A 17,994-nucleotide genomic window follows, 5' to 3' on the forward strand; every position below is an offset into this window, starting at 1 on the left:
TTTGCTTTATAGGTCAGGATTGTACACCTGGATGTGTCCTTAACACAGGCTATGGCTCAGCCTAAGCCTAGCTGAGGCTTGTCTGGAGATGTGGCACACAGTTTCAAGCCTTCTAAAAGGCTTTCTGAAAATCATTGTTCAAATCTCACATATAGGCTTCCACCAGCACCTGGAAGAAGACCTGGAGACAGCCCAGGCTGGATGGGCAGCATGGTCCAGCTGCTGGAGCACTGCTCTGGGAATGCCTTGTTGGAGGCTCCATTCAAAGCAACGTGCTCTGTGCTTCTCCCCCGTGCCACCCGTCTTCTCTGTGTTGAAGCACAGGGCACACGATGCACGTGCACACGGTGCTTGTGGTCTCAGGTGCTCTTCGAGTACAAACAAGCAGTAAGGGGTGGGATGAATAAGCAGGACGAGCAACTTCCCTTGGTCCTCCTCCGTTACGGTCTGTGTTTGCAAGGAGCAAGCCAAGGCAAGTAAGGAGCAAAATAAACCTCTGAGCAAGCATTTCCCTCCGCAGGAGAGTGCTAACGCCAGTCTCCCTGCGCTGTGCCGTGCTGAGGGACAGCCCCGACTGATGCCGCTGTGAGAGCCAAGATTCAAGTGTTTGCATTAGCTGCCCCTAATTCCCTATTCGTCGGGAATACAGACAAAGCTCCGTGCAGCAGTGCTCCACCAGACACACCACCATGGGCAAGAGAGGTCACAGCTTCCCTGCAAACGGTGGGCTAGACATGGAGAGCTTTCTTTCAGCGTTCACCCTGACAACACAGCTCCTTTAGCAAGAAAAGAAAATGAACATGAGAAAATGAACATGTCCAACATATCCTGCAGCACCCACCGCCTCCTTCGCCCATTACCCCCAGGAAAGGGCACTGCAGCTGGCGTGGTAGAGGCGGTGGTTTCAAGAGGTCTCCAAAGGCACTGGCATGAAAGCGAGGGTTCCTCCTTTCTCCTGAAAGAAACTCAGGTGGTGCAAAGCCATTTCAGGAGCAGCAGTCACCAAATGACGCTGCAGAGGGGGAAAAGTAGAAGTCTGCAAATAAAATAAGGTGGAAAACTGTGTGAGCAGCGCAGTTCCCTTTCCGTAGCAGCCACCTTCTCAGCAACAGAAGATTAACCGTGGAGCCTGGTGACTCGTGGCAGGCTTGTCAGCAGAGCAGACTTCATAGGTAGGGTGGAAACGACTATCTGCATTTAATCCTCTTTGTAACAGTGGAAGCCCCAGTCACTTTGGGGAAAAGGATTGCTTTGCAGACAGGCTTCCTGGGGACGTAAGGGGTTACTGCAGCCGAGCTTACTGGGTCAGCGTGCTGGCAACAGATCCACGGTGTTCCCTTGTACCAAAAACGCTCTGGGTACAACTCCAAAGGAGGAAAATGAAATGGGACATGGCTTAGCAGAGGGAGACAGGCTTCACTGCCAAATTGCCAGCTCTCATCCAGATGAGCACTTGGAAATCATCAGCACTGGATAGCAATTCCTGGTAGCTTTTGTGGAACAAGCTTTGGGGGCTTAAGTACAGTCCTAACAAAATAATCACCCTGTTTCTGCTCTTAAAACCTATCTGAGAGTGCCAGCTGCACACCCTGCCTGTGAGCCAGCTCCTCTGGAGCCAGGGAGAGGCAGGGAGGAGGAATCCTCCTCTGCTTGCTTGGGGGGTGGAAAGCATCAGCTCCAGGTACCTTCAGGACTGCACTCATCCTGAGAAAGCCAGCTACTTCCTTGACAGAGACCATGCTTCCTTCTCTTCCCACCCGCATCACCCACCACTTGCAGCATCTCACAGAGGAGTTCCTCAGACCTGGGAGGTATCTTCCCACAAAACACACTCCTTTACTCCTGGACCTGCCATTGCAACTGTAGCCTCGGGAGAAGGGATCAAGGTCCTTCTATCTCCCTCTCTCCTACCTCTGAGATGAGGTTTGGTTATTTGCTCAGCTGCCTGTACGCCAGGAGGGGACTTGGGGCCAGCCCACTCTCCCCACGGCAAACCCCACAGTGAACTGGAGAAACCCCACATGTTCCTGCAGGCTCAGTCTGGCTTTTATTACCTAGTCAGTGCTGAGGCCCAGCTGACCTGGCTTCTTCTCGAACAAAAATATGGGCGGCCCAACGCTATTCCTGATGAAGTCAAAGGAAGTTTTTGCCATTGGATTGGAGAGAATCAGAACCAGACCCTGCAACGTACCATTGCAATGCCATCTCCAGCTGCCAGTGAAGCCAACAGAAACACTCCTGTTGTCTTCACTGCAAGCTGTGTCCAGTCCAGGGTAAGTAAACCCAGCTCTAGCATTCATGTCCACATTGCATGAGCCCCGTGCAGAACTCGATAGCCTCCCAGGGCACTCAGATTGCTCTTGAAAAGCCTCTGCTGTGCTCCTAGGGGAGGACTTTGCAGGTGAGCGTTACGAGGGTGCTCCAAAGGTCCTGTTCTGGCAGGAGGATGAGGCTTGGCTGCAGGGGCTGCAGCGCAGCAGCAGCGAGGATAGAGGGATTCCTTATCAGCCCTTACATCTGAACACGCTTTCGCTAACGCTGCTGGCGACTCAGTTGAATCCTGACAACATCTGTTTGAAAGCACAGCGCCGCGGATGTGGTCAGGCGCATCACGGCAACTTGTGGGAGTTGTTTGTTTGTTTGTTTGTCTGAAATATGTATTAAAAAAAACCCCAAAACACCACAACAAAACAAATAAAATAGCCTTCCGCCATGCATCAAGTCTTGCGTAAGAAAGGAGGATGAGCAGTGCAGGGTGGGCAGAGGTACCGCTTGCCTGTTGGGGTGCCTGGCTCTGGCCCTGTGCTCCACCAGGATTTAATAACCCCACAGCACGAGGTGACTGCCTGCACAGCGCACAGAGGTCCCTGCTTGGGGTGCAGCAGTTGCACATATGGGGAAATGCTTCCAGCGTTACCAGCAGCACCTCCTAGTGCTTGGACAAGAGGGAAGCACAGTAACACCACTACTATAACAACAACAAAAGCATAATACCTAATTCTTTTGTACTGGAGTGCTGTTTTGTCTTGAGAGCTCCCAGGAGATGATGGGTTTGCTAGTTGTCCAGCATTTTATACAGCGCCTCTTCCAAAAGATCCCAAGTCATTCCAAAACTGGCAATCACTCCACTTACCACAAGAATGCAGCCACATCGGGGTAGGATGTGGTAGCTCTTCAACAGCAGAAATGCTTGGAACAAGGAAAGGAGAAGGCTCTCCAGCTGAAGCCGTAGAGGGAAGGTCAGGAACACACGCAGGTAGGGATTCCTCCAGACTCAGCAGGTTAACCCCACCAACACCGACAGGCTGCTCAGCTGGGCCCAATTTAGGACCTGGGTTTTGCATTTCATGCAAGGAAGATGTAATTCTGGTCTGTCTCTCCTTTACACCACCCACCAGATGGACAGACCTAGTGCCACCACAGGCAGGGCAGTGGGGATTTATGGCCAGTACACACCTGCTAGCAACAGGCTGCCCGTTTATTACCTGGTGGAATAATACCCCATTTATTGGCAAATCCATCGAAAGAGAGTTAGAAAGAAAATCAATAGATGTGTTTCCCTGGGAATTTCTCTTTCAGTGAGATATTGTCAGTGCGGTAACCAACAGCTCTGTGAAGAGCCTGGACAGATTTAATGTCGTCCGCTGTTAGTGATGGGCAAACACTGCTTGGGGCTGTGAGGAAGACATGGGTGCAGTGTCTGGGGGAGCCAGCAGTGCTCCTCTGTCACACGCATCCACGTGTGCAAGAAGCTCGGTGCCAGCCCCTGCTGCTGCCCAGGAAATGCCATACCAGCAGTGGCTCAGGCTGGCTGGGCCAAACCGCCAAGCAGCCAGCAGCAGCCACGTCCCCGGAACTCACATGTGGGCATGGGAGACCTAGGACTTGCCACCCATCTTTTGGGGAACACAGCCATCCTGTGGCATGTCATCCCGTGTGGGAAGCCTGGGTGAAGGCGTGCCTACAGCCTGTGCGGGAGGGATGCAGCGTGCGAGTGCAGACCCCAGACGCGGGCGCGCCAGGGCGTGCAAGCGACCGCAGGCGCGCGCCCGTGGGCCACCTCCACCGAGCCCCGTGGAGCGGCTGGTGGGGCGGCGTGGGGCCCTGCCACGGCGTGGCTGAGGGGCAGTTGTGGCCACGGCGGTCCGTGAGGACCTGCTGCCCTCTCGTGGCACCGCGGGAGGATGGCTCTGGGGCTGGAGATCCCGCCACCGCCTGCTCTGCCGCTGTCACCCCACAGCCCCTCTGCGGGCACCTCCCGGGCCTCATCCCTCGGGGAGCCCCACGCCTCGGGAGGACAAGTCTGGCACCCCAAATGAGTAACGTCCCTGAGTGACAACACGAGATCATTTCCCGAACAGGATGGTTTGTGACCCCTTTTCTCCCCCCATTATGGCCAGAGAGCCCCACACTGCCAGTGCCTGCCTCAGCCCCCCGGCAGCCTCCCCTGCAGACCCCCCTCTCTCCTTGCTGATGCTCTGACCGCTGCTGCCAGCCGATTAACCTAGCTCAATTAAACACAGAACCCTGCGGACTCTCAGGGCCCCAACGCCCAGCCTCAAGGAGTGCCCAGAGAGCCGTGCTTGCAGCTCCGCAGCATGTGTGACCCCTGCTTGCCTGCGGCAGCCCCTCTGCCCTGAGGCTGATCCCGAAGGTGCTGGCAGGGAGAAACCTGGAGGCAAACCATCTCCTCAGGCTCTGCAGTGACCTCAGCTTCAGATGAGACATTTACAGGCTTGCAAGCCTGTGGTATGAAGAAAAAAAGCGAAGAGAGCTTTTAGAGACCACCAATAAACCTCTATAAAAGGGGATGGTGCAGGCATCACTGGCAAGCTCGCTTTAACAAGGGAACTAGCTCTGCAGAGCCCTGCACGGGCCCCACTGCCACCCCGCTGCCTGTGCCAGCTCTCTCAGGAACAGCAACTGAAGTCCTGCCCTGCCCTGCTCGCCTGCTGCCTCCGAGCTACTTCAGCCCCGCAAGGACAGCTCCATGACCCTGCAAATCGCTGCTGCTGCCCCCCACGGACTGCTGTGTAAGACCCATTATCAGCAGCTGGCTCCTTCCCTGCTCCAACGCACCCGCACACCCATTTCCCATGGGATGTCCGAGATCTACCAAGCCCTGCCGGCTGGCTGGCTGGCTACCAGCGTGGGGCAGCCCCTCGGGACATGCCACCCTGCCAGGGGGTCAGGGTGACCGAGGTCCCAGGCTGAACAGCCTCCTCATCCTTCCTGGTCGTGGCACAGGGTCCCCATTTTCCAACATGCTGGGTAACATCATCAATATCACCTTTAAGCAAATCCAGAGAGTCCTTTGTTTTCTCCCCAGGATGCATTAAAAGCTTATTTCCTTATTCCTACCATTATTTTTTCCTCACTTTCAGGTGTGGGTGCTCTCACAAAATCTGCCAGACCACCCTGGTTCGATGCCTACATCCACTTTTATTCACTGGAAAACACATCGGGGCTGAAAGAGCATTTCCCTGGTGATGCCAGGAATCAGGAGTGAACCCTGTGTCTCCTCCCCAGGCATAGCAACATCCCCATGGAACCACTGGTGCTTGGGGGGGTCCCACTGAGGTTTCCTGCTCAGGGCCTGAAGCATGGCCTCAAACAGGAGACCATAAATCTCACTCATTTTCTTCTGCAGCCCTGGTCAGGCTGTGCATCTGCTCTCTCTGCCTTTGAGTGCATCCACTGCCCATACTGCTGGTTCCTTCTACTCCTGATCGCTGCTCAGATGTAGGTCCCTTCCAACAGAACTATGCTATGCTATGCTATGCTATGCTATATAGAAAAAACTAGAAAAAATACCAAACCCAGAAAGCAGCAAGAATTGCTACATTATGCTAGTGCTTTCTTCAGTGCTGGTTGAGAGCTGCTGGAGTGGGTGAGCAAGCAGCACTGGAAATGTGCTTCAGCTTTTGCTGAAAGGTCTGGGCACAGCCCCATAGCTGCTGGCATGGCGCCGGCTGTGCCGCACTCCCGCCTGGGCATGCAGGTGGAGAGGGGAGAGGCCACAGGCAGGGTTTACGGGAAATGTTTAAACCCAGGGCTCACCATCTCCCCAGGCAGCAAACTCCTCTGAACCTCATCAGCCTGTGAGCAGGGCTGACTGCAGGATACTACCGGGACCAGCACTGCTGCCAGCGGCAGCAGAACTGCAGCACTGCTGGTGTGTGAAGGACATGGTTCCCCTGGACCTGCCTGCCCAGGCTTGGGCTTCTCCCTGCTCCCACAGAGGAAGACCCAAGGCCTGACATTTCCTGATTTGCTGTGCAGCCCCACAGTGTCATAGCAAAACTGGTCTCTCTGCCATCTGTAAAGCAGTCTCACAATGGCCAAGAAAAAGCTGAGCTGGAACAGGACCGGCATTACTGATGGCCCTTACACCAGCATGACCCTGAGAAACACCAGGGCAGAGCAGAGTCACTGTCGAGTGGCTAAACCTCTGCCTCCAGATACCGCTGCCAGCCTGCAGGCAGCGTGAGAGCCTCTCTGACGGGCGGAGAGGTCAGAAATAAAGGCTGGAGGGACGAGGAGGAGGAGGCGGGAAGAGGCAGGAGGGAAATGACTGATTCTAAGATTAATGACTCCAATCATTAGCCCTGCGCGGGTGTAATGGAGATGTCATCCTTTGCTACCTCCCAGGCGTGAGCAGATGAATCGAACGACTGGGCAATGCAAGCTCTCCTCCGATCAAGGGCAAACCCTGTAACTGCTCGATTCCCCATGAAGTGTTGAGTTCCCGGCTGCGCCATGGCAGCTGCACCGACCGCTGGCCACCAGGGCCAGAATCGGGGCCGCTGTGGAAAAGGAACGAGTATCAACCAGGATGTGCCCTGAGCAAGTCTTTGCATAAGCAACTGCAGCTGCCTATCTATCTGCTGACGATATTTATGCGCATCACCCAATCAACTGATTACATTTGCTATTCTGTATCTAAAAATAGTCCTTTTTGTCCTGGGAGTCCACAGGCTGCTCCAACTCAATTTATGAGACGGACCAAGAAAGACAAATTTTCGATAGGTGACGCAAAACCCAACACGCGCGCAGGACCCCATCCGACGGAAGGGCAGGGCAGTGACCAACCTGTGCATGCTGAAATTGCAGGTAATAAACCTAGAAATACAAAGACAACATGTTTCTGTTTCCATTTTTTCTTTTAACTTTCCTCGACAGAAACAGCAACAGCACAAACATGGAGGAGCGAGCCTGGCCGACCTGGGAGCTCCCTGTGCAGGCAGGTCCCTGCTCCAGCCCCCGGCGGTGGCAGGCCCGGCACCAGCCTGCGGGCCCACCGCCTGCCCTCACCGCTCTTCCTGCCTGGATGGGACCCCCGCAGCCTTTCCTCCTACCCCAGCCCCGCTGCGGCTTGCCGGCCCTGACGCCTACCCCAGCCGCAGGCCGCCTGCCTGCAGGCCGCCGGGACTCCATCTCCCAGCATGCTCCGGCGGCCCGGCGCAGACGTCACGGCGGCGCGGCCGCGCGGGGCATGCCGGGGAGCGGCGCGCGTCTCGGGAGCGGCAGCCAGGTAGGGCGCACCCCGGGTCCCTCGACGGCGGCGCCCCCTGCAGGCGGGGCGGGGGCGCGGGGCGGCGGCGGGCGGGACTCCCCTCCTTTCACAGCCGCGGGCCCGGGGCCCATCCCGGGGCGGCCTCGGCGGGCTGAGCAGGGGACGGCCGCGCCGGGCCGCGCCTCCGCGGGGTGGGCGCTCCCCGGCGGTAAGAGCCCCTCGGCGGTCGCGCTGGCGTGAGTCCGAGCCCCCCCTCAGGCCGCGGCCGCCCCGGGCACCTGCTGGGCCGCAGCGGGGGGGGTCGGCGGGAGCTCGTCCTGCGATGGCAGCGGGAGTTTGTATCGAACCGGGCGTCCTGTCGGTCTGTGCCGCCGTTACAGCCGCCTGTCTCCCCGCAAGAGCCCGGCGGCTGCCCCCGGGGCCGCGGCCCAGCCCGCAGCGCCGGGCCGCGTCAGTGCGCGGCCGGCGCCAGGAGCGGGAGGCCGCGGGGTTCTGTGAGCGAAACTGCCAGCCCCGGGCCCCGGCGCTGCCCTGGCGGCTTTGTGGTCGTCACTCCGGTACTGCCACAAACGCTGCAGGAAGCAGTCACATGGCAGATTGTGCAGCTTTCCCCTGTTATTTTACCTCGTTAATGACACAAGCTATGAATTACAAGTGAAACGGGTTGTCTCGCGACACACGCTAACTGAAAACTAGAGAGCGAGAAGAGAAACTGCGGCAGGAAATTTTTTTCAATGTAAGGAAACCAAACTCACATAATTTACAGAGTTTTATAGCTTGATCCTCAGCTGATGCTTTCTTTAATACCCTGCTCTGCGTCAGAGGAACTGCCTTGAGAGGGACTGATACGCAAGAACAACTTGCTGTTAAGGAAACTTCCACGAAGGCACGGCCGAGTGTGAGATAAAGATAAAAGTGCAGCAGTAAAAATCATTTCATGTTCCTAACGCGCATGCTGGCATTCCAGTAAAAGGGGGTTTTATATGAAAAGAATGTCATACAAATCGTCTTTCAGAAAACCGAGCCTAACTTAAAACTAACGAAAATCCCCTCTGCCATTGTTCTTTAATGAAGATACTCGTTTTAAAGTAGCTTTTTGTGTAATTCTCAGTATCTGGTGCCAGTGCTGCTCCCTCATCCTTCCCTAAGCAAGTCTTTTGACATCTTTCCAAGGAAAATAAGAATAATGGAGCTGGTATCCTGTGTTTAATTTTTAAAAATCATTTTAAAATACAGATTTTTTTATCCCTCAGAGGAAGGTTTCTGCTCTACGTGACAGTGCCCAGGCTCCTGCTTCCCCAGCTGGGATATATGCTAAGAATAAAAAGGAAGCATATTCAGTGCCAGAGGCAGCAAGTGCCTGGACTGCCCCTCCTCCCCTGGTGCTGAGGATGCGATTCTCATCGTGCCACCATTGAGCCGTGGATCAGATCCCACCTTGGTGCTTGGTGGAGATTCTGCTATGCCACTGAATCCCTTCCTGAAATGTGGGCTTTAGAGGAATGTGAACTGCAGCTGATTGATAAATTAAAATGATTTTTTTTTTCTTTGTATGAACATAAAGAACTTTTCTTCATTGCAGTTGTCTCCATCCACTTGAGCAAATGGTAGACTGAAACACACTGAACCTTTCTGCCTGAAATGCTCCTGAGGATGAAGCAGGCAAACCCAGCAGGGAAGCGAGAATGCTGCATGCATGCAGCCATTATTCAGAAAAAGCTGTCTTCTCGCATCCCTCTGTGACCGTCTCTTCGTTTTAAAGACTAACTACTTCCTCCTCCTCCTCTCCCCCTAGAAGAAATGTTTTCTTCCCCATTTCTTTTAATGGCTAAGCAATGCAATAGCAAAGGTATTGAAACCCAGTCTACTGAATAACAACTTAATGATGTGAACCCTGTTCTGCTTCTTTTGAATGGATGGCTGCTTTAGCAAGAGAGCTGCTGGGATTGCTCCCTGGTGTGAGGGGTTGGAGCATGGAGAAACCTGGATTGAAGCTGAACGGCAACCAGAGTGGTATAAAACTGAACCAGAACACAGGAATGCCTTCAGCACTGCAAGTTTGTGAAACAAAGGGACTTTATATGCAATTATTATATGCATTATATGCAATTAAGCAAAGTTCAAGAACTAATAGTGAACACTTGTAGTATATATTAACTAATGTTTGGAATTGTATGTTAACTCTTAATATTGCTAATACCTGCGAGAACACTGCCACGTCGAGCTGTGTTTAATTTGCATGCTGAAGCATGATGCAGCATGGCAGAGGTTAATGAAATATGCTGGCATAAAGTCTTCGCAGTGTGTTTTCACTATATACAGTCATTCCCAGACAAGTGGAAGCTGACCATTCCTTCTAGTTTCTGGCAACTGCATGAAACCTTGAAAATTTATTTTGGCTATCTAGAAAAGCAGAGTAAAACAACCACATTTATTTCGTTCGTATCTGATGTCACATCTGAATGCAGGTCTCTAGAGGTGATATATTAATGCCCTAAAGCGTTGCACCATCTGGTTCCTCTTTTGATGCTCAACATTTTGAATGCTTGGTTTAATCTCCCTGGGTTTCAGTAAATTATGTAAACTCAGAGGCCTGGCAGCGGGAGATGGGCACCATGAGGAGATGATTCAGTCATCAATATCTATTGGGCTTCCTTATTGCTGCTGTTACACTTCTTTCAGTTCTACTTACAAATTTTGCAAGTGAATAATTCATAGCACTAGGAGCTGCAAGTTAGTTTCGGAATTTGCCCACTCTGAGATTAGCTATGACTAATCTATCCTTTCCAAATGTTGGAAAGCTAACTGGGCTTCTTTTTTCCAGGGTTGGGTGATAAATCAGAAATAAATTGCATGTATATGTAACTGCTGGTGATGACATAAATCATGTTTCCTTTTTTCTTTCTGGACAGAATCAGAGCACCTTGGAATAGATGCGAGTACAAGACTTTGCACCAACCAGAGCTGCCTTGGAAAGCCATGGCTGCCGCCCCTCACCTCAACTCAGATGCACTCCGAGAGGTCCTGGAGTGCCCCATTTGCATGGAGTCCTTCACGGAGGAGCACCTGAGACCCAAGCTCTTACACTGCGGGCACACCATCTGCAAACAGTGCTTGGAGAAACTCCTAGCAAACAGCATTAATGGGATACGTTGCCCCTTTTGCAGCAAAATCACGCGGATCACAAGCTTAGCTCAGCTGACTGACAATCTTACTGTGCTGAAGATCATAGACACCACCGGACTGGGGGAGGTGGTGGGTCTTCTCATGTGCAAGGTCTGTGGGAGAAGGTTGCCACGACACTTTTGCAAGAGCTGTAGCTTGGTTTTATGTGAGCCGTGCAAGGAGACATCACACATGCCCCAAGGGCACAGAGTCATTGCTATCAAAGAGGCTGCTGAAGAGCGTAGGAGGGAATTTGGGACGAGGCTTGCCAGACTTCGGGAGCTCATGGGTGATCTGCAGAAAAGAAAAGCGTCTCTGGAGGGTGTTTCGAGAGACCTGCAATCTAGATACAAAGCAGTTCTGCAAGATTATAGCAAAGAAGAGTGCAAGATCCAGGAAGAACTGGCCAGGTCACGCAAGTTCTTCACCACCTCTTTGTCTGAAGTGGAGGAGGTAAATAATCAGGTAATGGAGGAGCAAGCTTATCTGCTGAACTTAGCGGAAGTGCAGATAATGTCTCGCTGTGACTATTTCCTTGCCAAAATAAAGCAGGGAGATATAGCTCTCTTGGAGGAGGCACCAGAGGAGGAAGAACCAGAATTGACAAACAGTCTCCCAAGGGAGCTGACTCTTCAAGAGGTTGAACTCCTTAAGGTGAGCCACGTGGGACCACTGCAGATCGGGCAGGTGGTGAAGAAACCCCGGACCATTAACATGGAGGAATCGCTCATGGAAACTGCAGCATCCTCATCAGCATCATTTAGGGAGCCTGACTTGGTGCAAGAAGAGGCCAGTTGCACACCGAATTCCTCACCAGCCAAGCCACGGATGCCTGAAGCAGCCACAAGCATCCAGCAGTGTCACTTCATCAAGAAGATGGGCTCCAAGGGCAGTCTGCCTGGGATGTTTAATCTCCCTGTCAGCCTACACGTCACCCTGCAAGGAGAGGTGCTTGTGGCAGACCGAGGCAATTTCCGAATCCAAGTTTTTACCCGCAAGGGCTTTCTAAAGGAGATCCGCCGGAGCCCTAGCGGAATCGATAGTTTTGTACTGAGTTTCCTTGGAGCAGACTTGCCCAATTTGACTCCCCTTTCTGTCACCATGAACTGCCATGGCTTGATAGGTGTGACTGACAGCTATGATAACTCTGTCAAGGTCTACACCATGGATGGCCACTGCGTGGCATGTCACCGGAGCCAGCTAAGCAAGCCCTGGGGCATCGCCGCCCTGCCTTCTGGGCAGTTTGTAGTGACCGACGTGGAAGGGGGGAAGCTCTGGTGTTTCACGGTGGACCGTGGCGTAGGGATAGTGAAGTATAGCTGCTTATGTAGCGCAGTGCGCCCTAAGTTTGTCACCTGCGATGCCGAAGGGACCATATACTTTACTCAAGGGCTGGGGCTTAACCTGGAAAACCGGCAGTACGAACACCATTTAGAAGGAGGCTTTTCAATTGGCTCCGTTGGCCCAGATGGGCAGCTGGGACGCCAGATTAGCCACTTCTTCTCCGAGAACGAGGATTTCAGGTGCATTGCTGGGATGTGTGTTGATGCCAGGGGAGATCTCATTGTTGCCGACAGCAGCCGTAAAGAAATCCTCCATTTTCCTAAAGGAGGTGGCTATAATATCTTAATCCGGGAAGGACTCACCTGCCCGGTCGGTATCGCCATTACTCCCAAAGGGCAGCTGCTGGTGCTGGACTGTTGGGATCATTGCATTAAGATCTACAGTTACCATCTGAGAAGATACTCCACCCCTTAAAGGCATGTCTGTAGGCAAAGCCCCTTTTGGCAGCAGAGATTCTTCCAGCCTCATTGCAATCTGACGGGAAGCAGTGTCAAGCGTTGAGGAAGATTGTGCCATAACCGAAGGGGGTTTGGCATAGAGGCTGTCATGTTTTGTGTTTAGAAACAAAATAGCTTATGTGGTGGTGGTTTGCTTTTTCTTCTTTTTTTTTATAAAATCCATACAATCAAAAAGAACAAGCACGAGGGAAAGGATCCATCCTTCTGGAGTATTGGTTCCTTGCTAAATGACTTGTCACTCCATAAACCTTCTCACCTCCTTTCGCCACATCTACACTTCTAGCTTCCACCATTGTATCTTTCTTTGTGCCATAAACACTGACTGACTGCTCTAAATCACCTTCCCTTAGAGGACTAGAGAGGCAATCCTCTTCTCGCTGTGGTACTCGCAAGGAACTGGGGTAGCAGTTGTCTGGGCAACTACTAGAGAAAGCAATTTCTGATTGCAGCACTGCATAAAACGAAATAGCCCTCTTAAACTGCGGGGAGATGGAGCTTTACTTTCAAACTGACGAGGGAGGGTTGTCTCTCTCCGTTTCTCTGGTATTCAGGAGATCGCCGCTGTCGTGCCATTTGTGAACTGTGTCTGTTCAATGTGAAGTAAGTACTGTGCAATCATGGGAGACCGAGCTGAGCCAGAAAACTGCCCTCTGATGGCAACAGGGTTTTTATTACTACTAAGAGTTCTGCTAGATAGAAGGAGGTAAAAATGGAGGGGGCGGGAGGAAAAAAAAAATAGAGGGGAAACCTACAGTTGATATTCACTGTTGTTTTATTATTAAATGTATCCTGGAAACTGTCCTTGGAAGGTATGTCTGGTATCTAATGCCTTGTGGGGAGGGGGGAAGGGCTGGGGGAATAAAACCAGGAGATTGTGGTAGGCGAGATTAAATGCAACATATTGTATGTTCACCTGCACTTCACTGTTCTGCATTCCAGACCATTGCGTTTAGTGATCCATTTCCATCTGCACTTCGTATGTGCAAGCTACTCACTGCTGAGATAGGGATGGGGACGACGACTGGTTTGCTTTTATTTTTTTAATACTTGGAAGCACATCCATTGGTGCATTGCTTTTTTTTTCCCTTGCACAGCAAAACACTACATTCCTCAGATTTTTTTTTTTTAATGGCACCAGCAGGCACCAGAGTTCATGTTCATCAGGGCTTTGGGCCAAATGAAGCACAAAACTGCAGCTGTGTGAACCAAGGCCCCCACAGTGCTACTCTCCTCGCTGATAAATGCGTACCTCAGTGTGGTGCTGCTTGCCTAGAATAGTTTATTGAATGAAAGATGCATTTAAATAGGGCGCAGTGGTAGCATGTTAATCTGCCACAGATAATAGTTACACTGCAGTGCATTTATTTGTTGCTATCAACAACGTAGTTGCAAATTTGGGGCCATGACAGACAATATAAAAGCTGACTTTATGGTGGCTGCCATGCTACAGCAAATTGTTTGCTGCTTGTGCTACAACATGTATGCAACAGGTGATTTTTTTTTCAGCTCCCATATACCTTCTCCTGGTGAAACAGCAAAGTAAAATAGGCTTCAGAGCTGTTGCTGCTTCAGCCAGTTACTTGGCAGTTACAGGGTTAGCAGAAGCAGCACTGGGAGCAGATTTTGGTGGGATTGGAGGGTTTTTTTTCGCCCTGTTCTGCTCAGCCAAAGCGCTGAAAAGGGCCAGCACAACAAATGCCCAGCTGTGTGATGGAGGTGCCCCCTGACCAGGGCAACTTCCGGTTTCTCTCGCTATTATTCACTGGAAAAAGCTTGCGGAGAAGGGAGTAGGAGCTAAGACACGTGCATGGTAGATGGTGCTGAGGGAGCCCAAGGGAATTGAACCAAACTTCCCTCCTGAGCTGCTCCGTGTGTTTGTCAAGGCTACCAACTTGCACATAATTACATTCTCTGCTCCTCTTTTTTGGGTGGGAGGGGGCAGTCGCCTAAGGTCTGTAACAGCAATTTGGGGAGCTGATCTCATCGTGCATGTATGTTTTTGGGCGATGATGACTATTACGGGGCCCTTCTGCAGTTAATTACATTGTAACTCAAGGCATTTTTTCCAATATTATGGTAATGACAGTTCCTCTCCTACTGATCTCTTTTAAACATTTCTCCTGTTTCTAAGAACTGCTCCAAGCAGGAAGCTACTGTGGACCTGAATAATTGAAGCAATATTATGTATGATAATATGTACCTCTGTCATTTTCTGTTCCAATGGGTTTTGGGTTTTTTTTTGCAATAAACATCACACTACTAGCAATAACATTTCCTGAAGTGCTTGAAGGGACATAAAAGCTGGTCCAGTAAACTGAGCAGTTGGTTACCCCAGCCTGTTCCTGGTTACATAGTTCAAACAAAGCGTCTGTCATCTGTTTCTCACTCAGAGGTTCAAGAAAAATAACACTACTCTGCAATGCACTGGTGGGCCAGGACACTGCGATCAGCGCCTGGGGGGATGTGTCGCCTGCGGCTCTTCTTCTAGTCTTGGGTTTCAGGCAGAAAAGGGAAAAAGAAAACCTGCTGTCCCTCGCCCAGGGTGTGCATGTCCCCCGACAAAACTTGACAGTGACTGCGAGATGATTTTGCAGAGCTTATTTCTTGCCATGGTGCCCCCACACAATGTTGTGATCATCTGCCAAACGAGATGAAATGGAGTAATTAAGGATGTGATGAAATAGTTTGGCTTCTGCTCTCTACCTGGAGAAAGAGCTTGTCTGGTTATACATATGTGTTTGGTTTCTAAAGATTGTGTAATAAAGGAAAAATTGATCCAATTATAAGTGCATTGCAAACAGCTCATTTTCTTATTAAAAACACTTCATCTCCTCCCTTTGGTGGCAGATTGGTTTTTACAGCCAGAGAGGATTAGATTTGGGAACACAATGGCTACGAGACCCCTTTTATGCTGTCAGGTTGCAGAGGATAAATCTGATCTCCTTGGCAGGTCTCATGTAACTTCATCTGACGCTTCCCTCCCCACCCCATAAACAAATACTAGAGTTTCATATCTTAATTCACGCCGATACTCCCACAAGGGCAGTATCTTACGTTTCAGCGTAGCCGATACCTGATGTTTTAAAGGTCTGGTCCAAATTGACTGGCACCAAGCGCTCAGTAACAGGATGTGGAAGCCTGGCTGAAGGCTTCAGCACCCATGTCCCTGGTTCATCAAGGGGCTTTCTGGCTCAGCTCTGCCCCGCTGTAGAGACGATGTATTTGCTGGGGCTGGTAGCAGTGCTGCTGTGAGGGTCCACCTATTATTCTGGATAATTTGGATAAATGCTGCAAAAAATCCTATTAGAAACAGTCTATTTAGGTAGAGCCAAAGGAGAGCTGAGCAATTTGCCACTCGGCTCGGTATTCAAAGGCATCAGTACCCCAGCAGCACGTGCAGGTTCTCCCCTGGTCCTGCTACCCAGCTGGGTTTGCTGATCTGGGTGAAGGTTTTTATCACTTGGGCTCATCTCAGATGATATGAAACAGCTCTTTAAACAGATACGAGTTGCCAGTTTATCAAACGTATACGATCCTTGCAGAACAACTGCCGTGCTGGTGCTGTTAGAGTTACCCTGCCATTTTATGGGAAATTAGGATTTCTTAGGGTAGCAGCAACTAAGCCACGAACATTTGTTCTGGGCAGCAACCGACAGCCGGGGTTTCTAAAGGGATGAGGGGGAGAGTCTGTTTCTTAATCAAAGGGGGCAGAGCTACAAAAGTAAAAATAAAGCCAGATGCTTCGAGTCTTTTCTATTGTATAGTTTAAGTGATTTTTCTGGGTCATTACTCAATGCGAGGATTTAAAGTTATTTCATTTTGCACAACTAATTACTCGACTTGCCTGGCAATTTTGGATTACAATGAGCAGTGCATAAGGTCATTTAGCAGACTGAGTCACAGCACATATTTTAGTCTAAACTAAATTTCACGGCAACCAGCTAGATTGTTTTTTCCTCCTCCAAACAAAGTGTCAAAATCTGAGGTTTTGAAATAAATATAATGACATAAACTGCAAGCAGTTAAGAGTGTTACAAAGGTAGTAGAGCGGTTGTTCATAGGAACAGACCTCAAGGACAGGGAAATTCTATATGCTTTACTTCTGACCAAGCAGGTATAAGGGAAAGCCATTATCTCCCTTAATAGATGCAAACCTTGCCTTACAGCTTGCTTAATGCACCTGATTCTGTCTAGGAAATGAAAACTAAAGGTTCCCATGGACTAGTTCAATCTTAATTGTGTTACAGCAGTACCAGACCTGAAGGGAGATGAATGAAACCTTGAGAGGACAGAAGGGATCCACAGACCCTACTCAGAAGAATATGGAAATTTTAGCAGAGCTCAAGCCTGTATGCTTAAAGTGGCGTGCATTTTATGAAGATCTCTGTCTAAACTGCTAAGTTAACAAGAAAGCATGAAAACTGTAACCTCTTAAAGGTAAATGCAACCAACGACATATGGTCCAAAAGAACAGGAGCAAGTATTAGAGAGGCTGGTGGGCAGAAAGCCTTAGGGAGTGGAATAGGACGTGTCAGGGCACAAGCCCCTCCACGGACTATTTTAATATACTGAGAGGGAACATCTTTCACATCTGTAGCAGCTACTTTCAAAGCTCAGCTTGCTGGGCGCCCAGCATGGCCAGGTAACCTCAGCCCAGGAAACTATCTAGAGAACGTCGGAAATACAAGAAAAACAAACATTTCACTGCAACCTAACAGTTGGGTAGTGAAACCCTCAGAATCTCCTCCACCCTTGTACATCAGCACCCTTCCCACTCCCCCAGCTGTGCATCTCCCAAGTCCTTGGCGGCAAGGGAGAGGAGCTCCTGCAAGCCCGCGTGCTCCTCCGCAGCAGCACCCCACTGACACACTGCCTCTTTTTCCAACTTTTCCCAGCTGAAGGACAGAATTCTCCCACACTAAGGCTCAGCTAATCTGCACCGTGTGAAGGAAAAGAGTTGTCACTCAAATGCTTGACAAGACAAGACCCTCTGCATTACTGCTGATAATGTCTCCATTTTCTCTAAGTGCTAGAGTACTTACAGACATTTGTTCTGCATTTTGTGTATTGCAGTGGGAATGAGCAAGCTAGATCAGCTCTTGGGGAAATCCCACCAGGGCTGTCAGCTTTTGCTATCAGAGCAGCTCTTCCCTTTCCCTAACGAAGGTGTCCTCCTCCTTGTCCAACCAGACCAAGAGGCCACAGATTGAGCAAGCAGGTCTCTGATAAACCTTTAGCAGGGACTGAAGCGATCCCTGGCAGGTGGATTTGCTGGACGGAGGGATTGCTCTCTTTCCTCCTGTACATTTTGTGAGTCTCTTTGTGGTGGGTTGACCCCCAGTCTCGACCTCCAATTTTATCGCTCAGCATGGCATTATACGGTGTGGAATAGCCCAATGTGGGTCAGCAGTCCTGGCTGTGTCCCCTCCCAACATTTTGCCCACCCCAGACTAAATCGCTGTGGGGACAGAGTGGGAAACACCGGAAGCCTGGACGCTGTGCAAGCACCGA

At 50.8% G+C, this 17,994-nt stretch overlaps 2 protein-coding genes across 6 annotated transcripts in view; one reads left to right on the plus strand and one right to left on the minus strand.

The window, feature by feature from the left end:
• ASTN2 (astrotactin 2) overlaps nucleotides 1–17,994 on the minus strand; it is a 358,363-nt gene that overhangs the window by 107,064 nt on the left and 233,305 nt on the right. The window lies entirely within an intron of this gene.
• Nucleotides 7,496–12,564, plus strand: TRIM32 (tripartite motif containing 32; the record flags this gene model as incomplete). Its single annotated transcript, XM_082008811.1, is given in 4 exon segments — nucleotides 7,496–7,534; nucleotides 9,446–9,461; nucleotides 9,464–9,560; nucleotides 10,429–12,564. Coding segments are annotated over 4 exon segments (2,163 nt in total). The 3' UTR covers nucleotides 12,440–12,564.

Source organism: Phaethon aethereus (genome assembly GCF_964289735.1).
Source record: "Phaethon aethereus genome assembly, chromosome: 20".
Taxonomy (NCBI): domain Eukaryota; kingdom Metazoa; phylum Chordata; class Aves; order Phaethontiformes; family Phaethontidae; genus Phaethon; species Phaethon aethereus.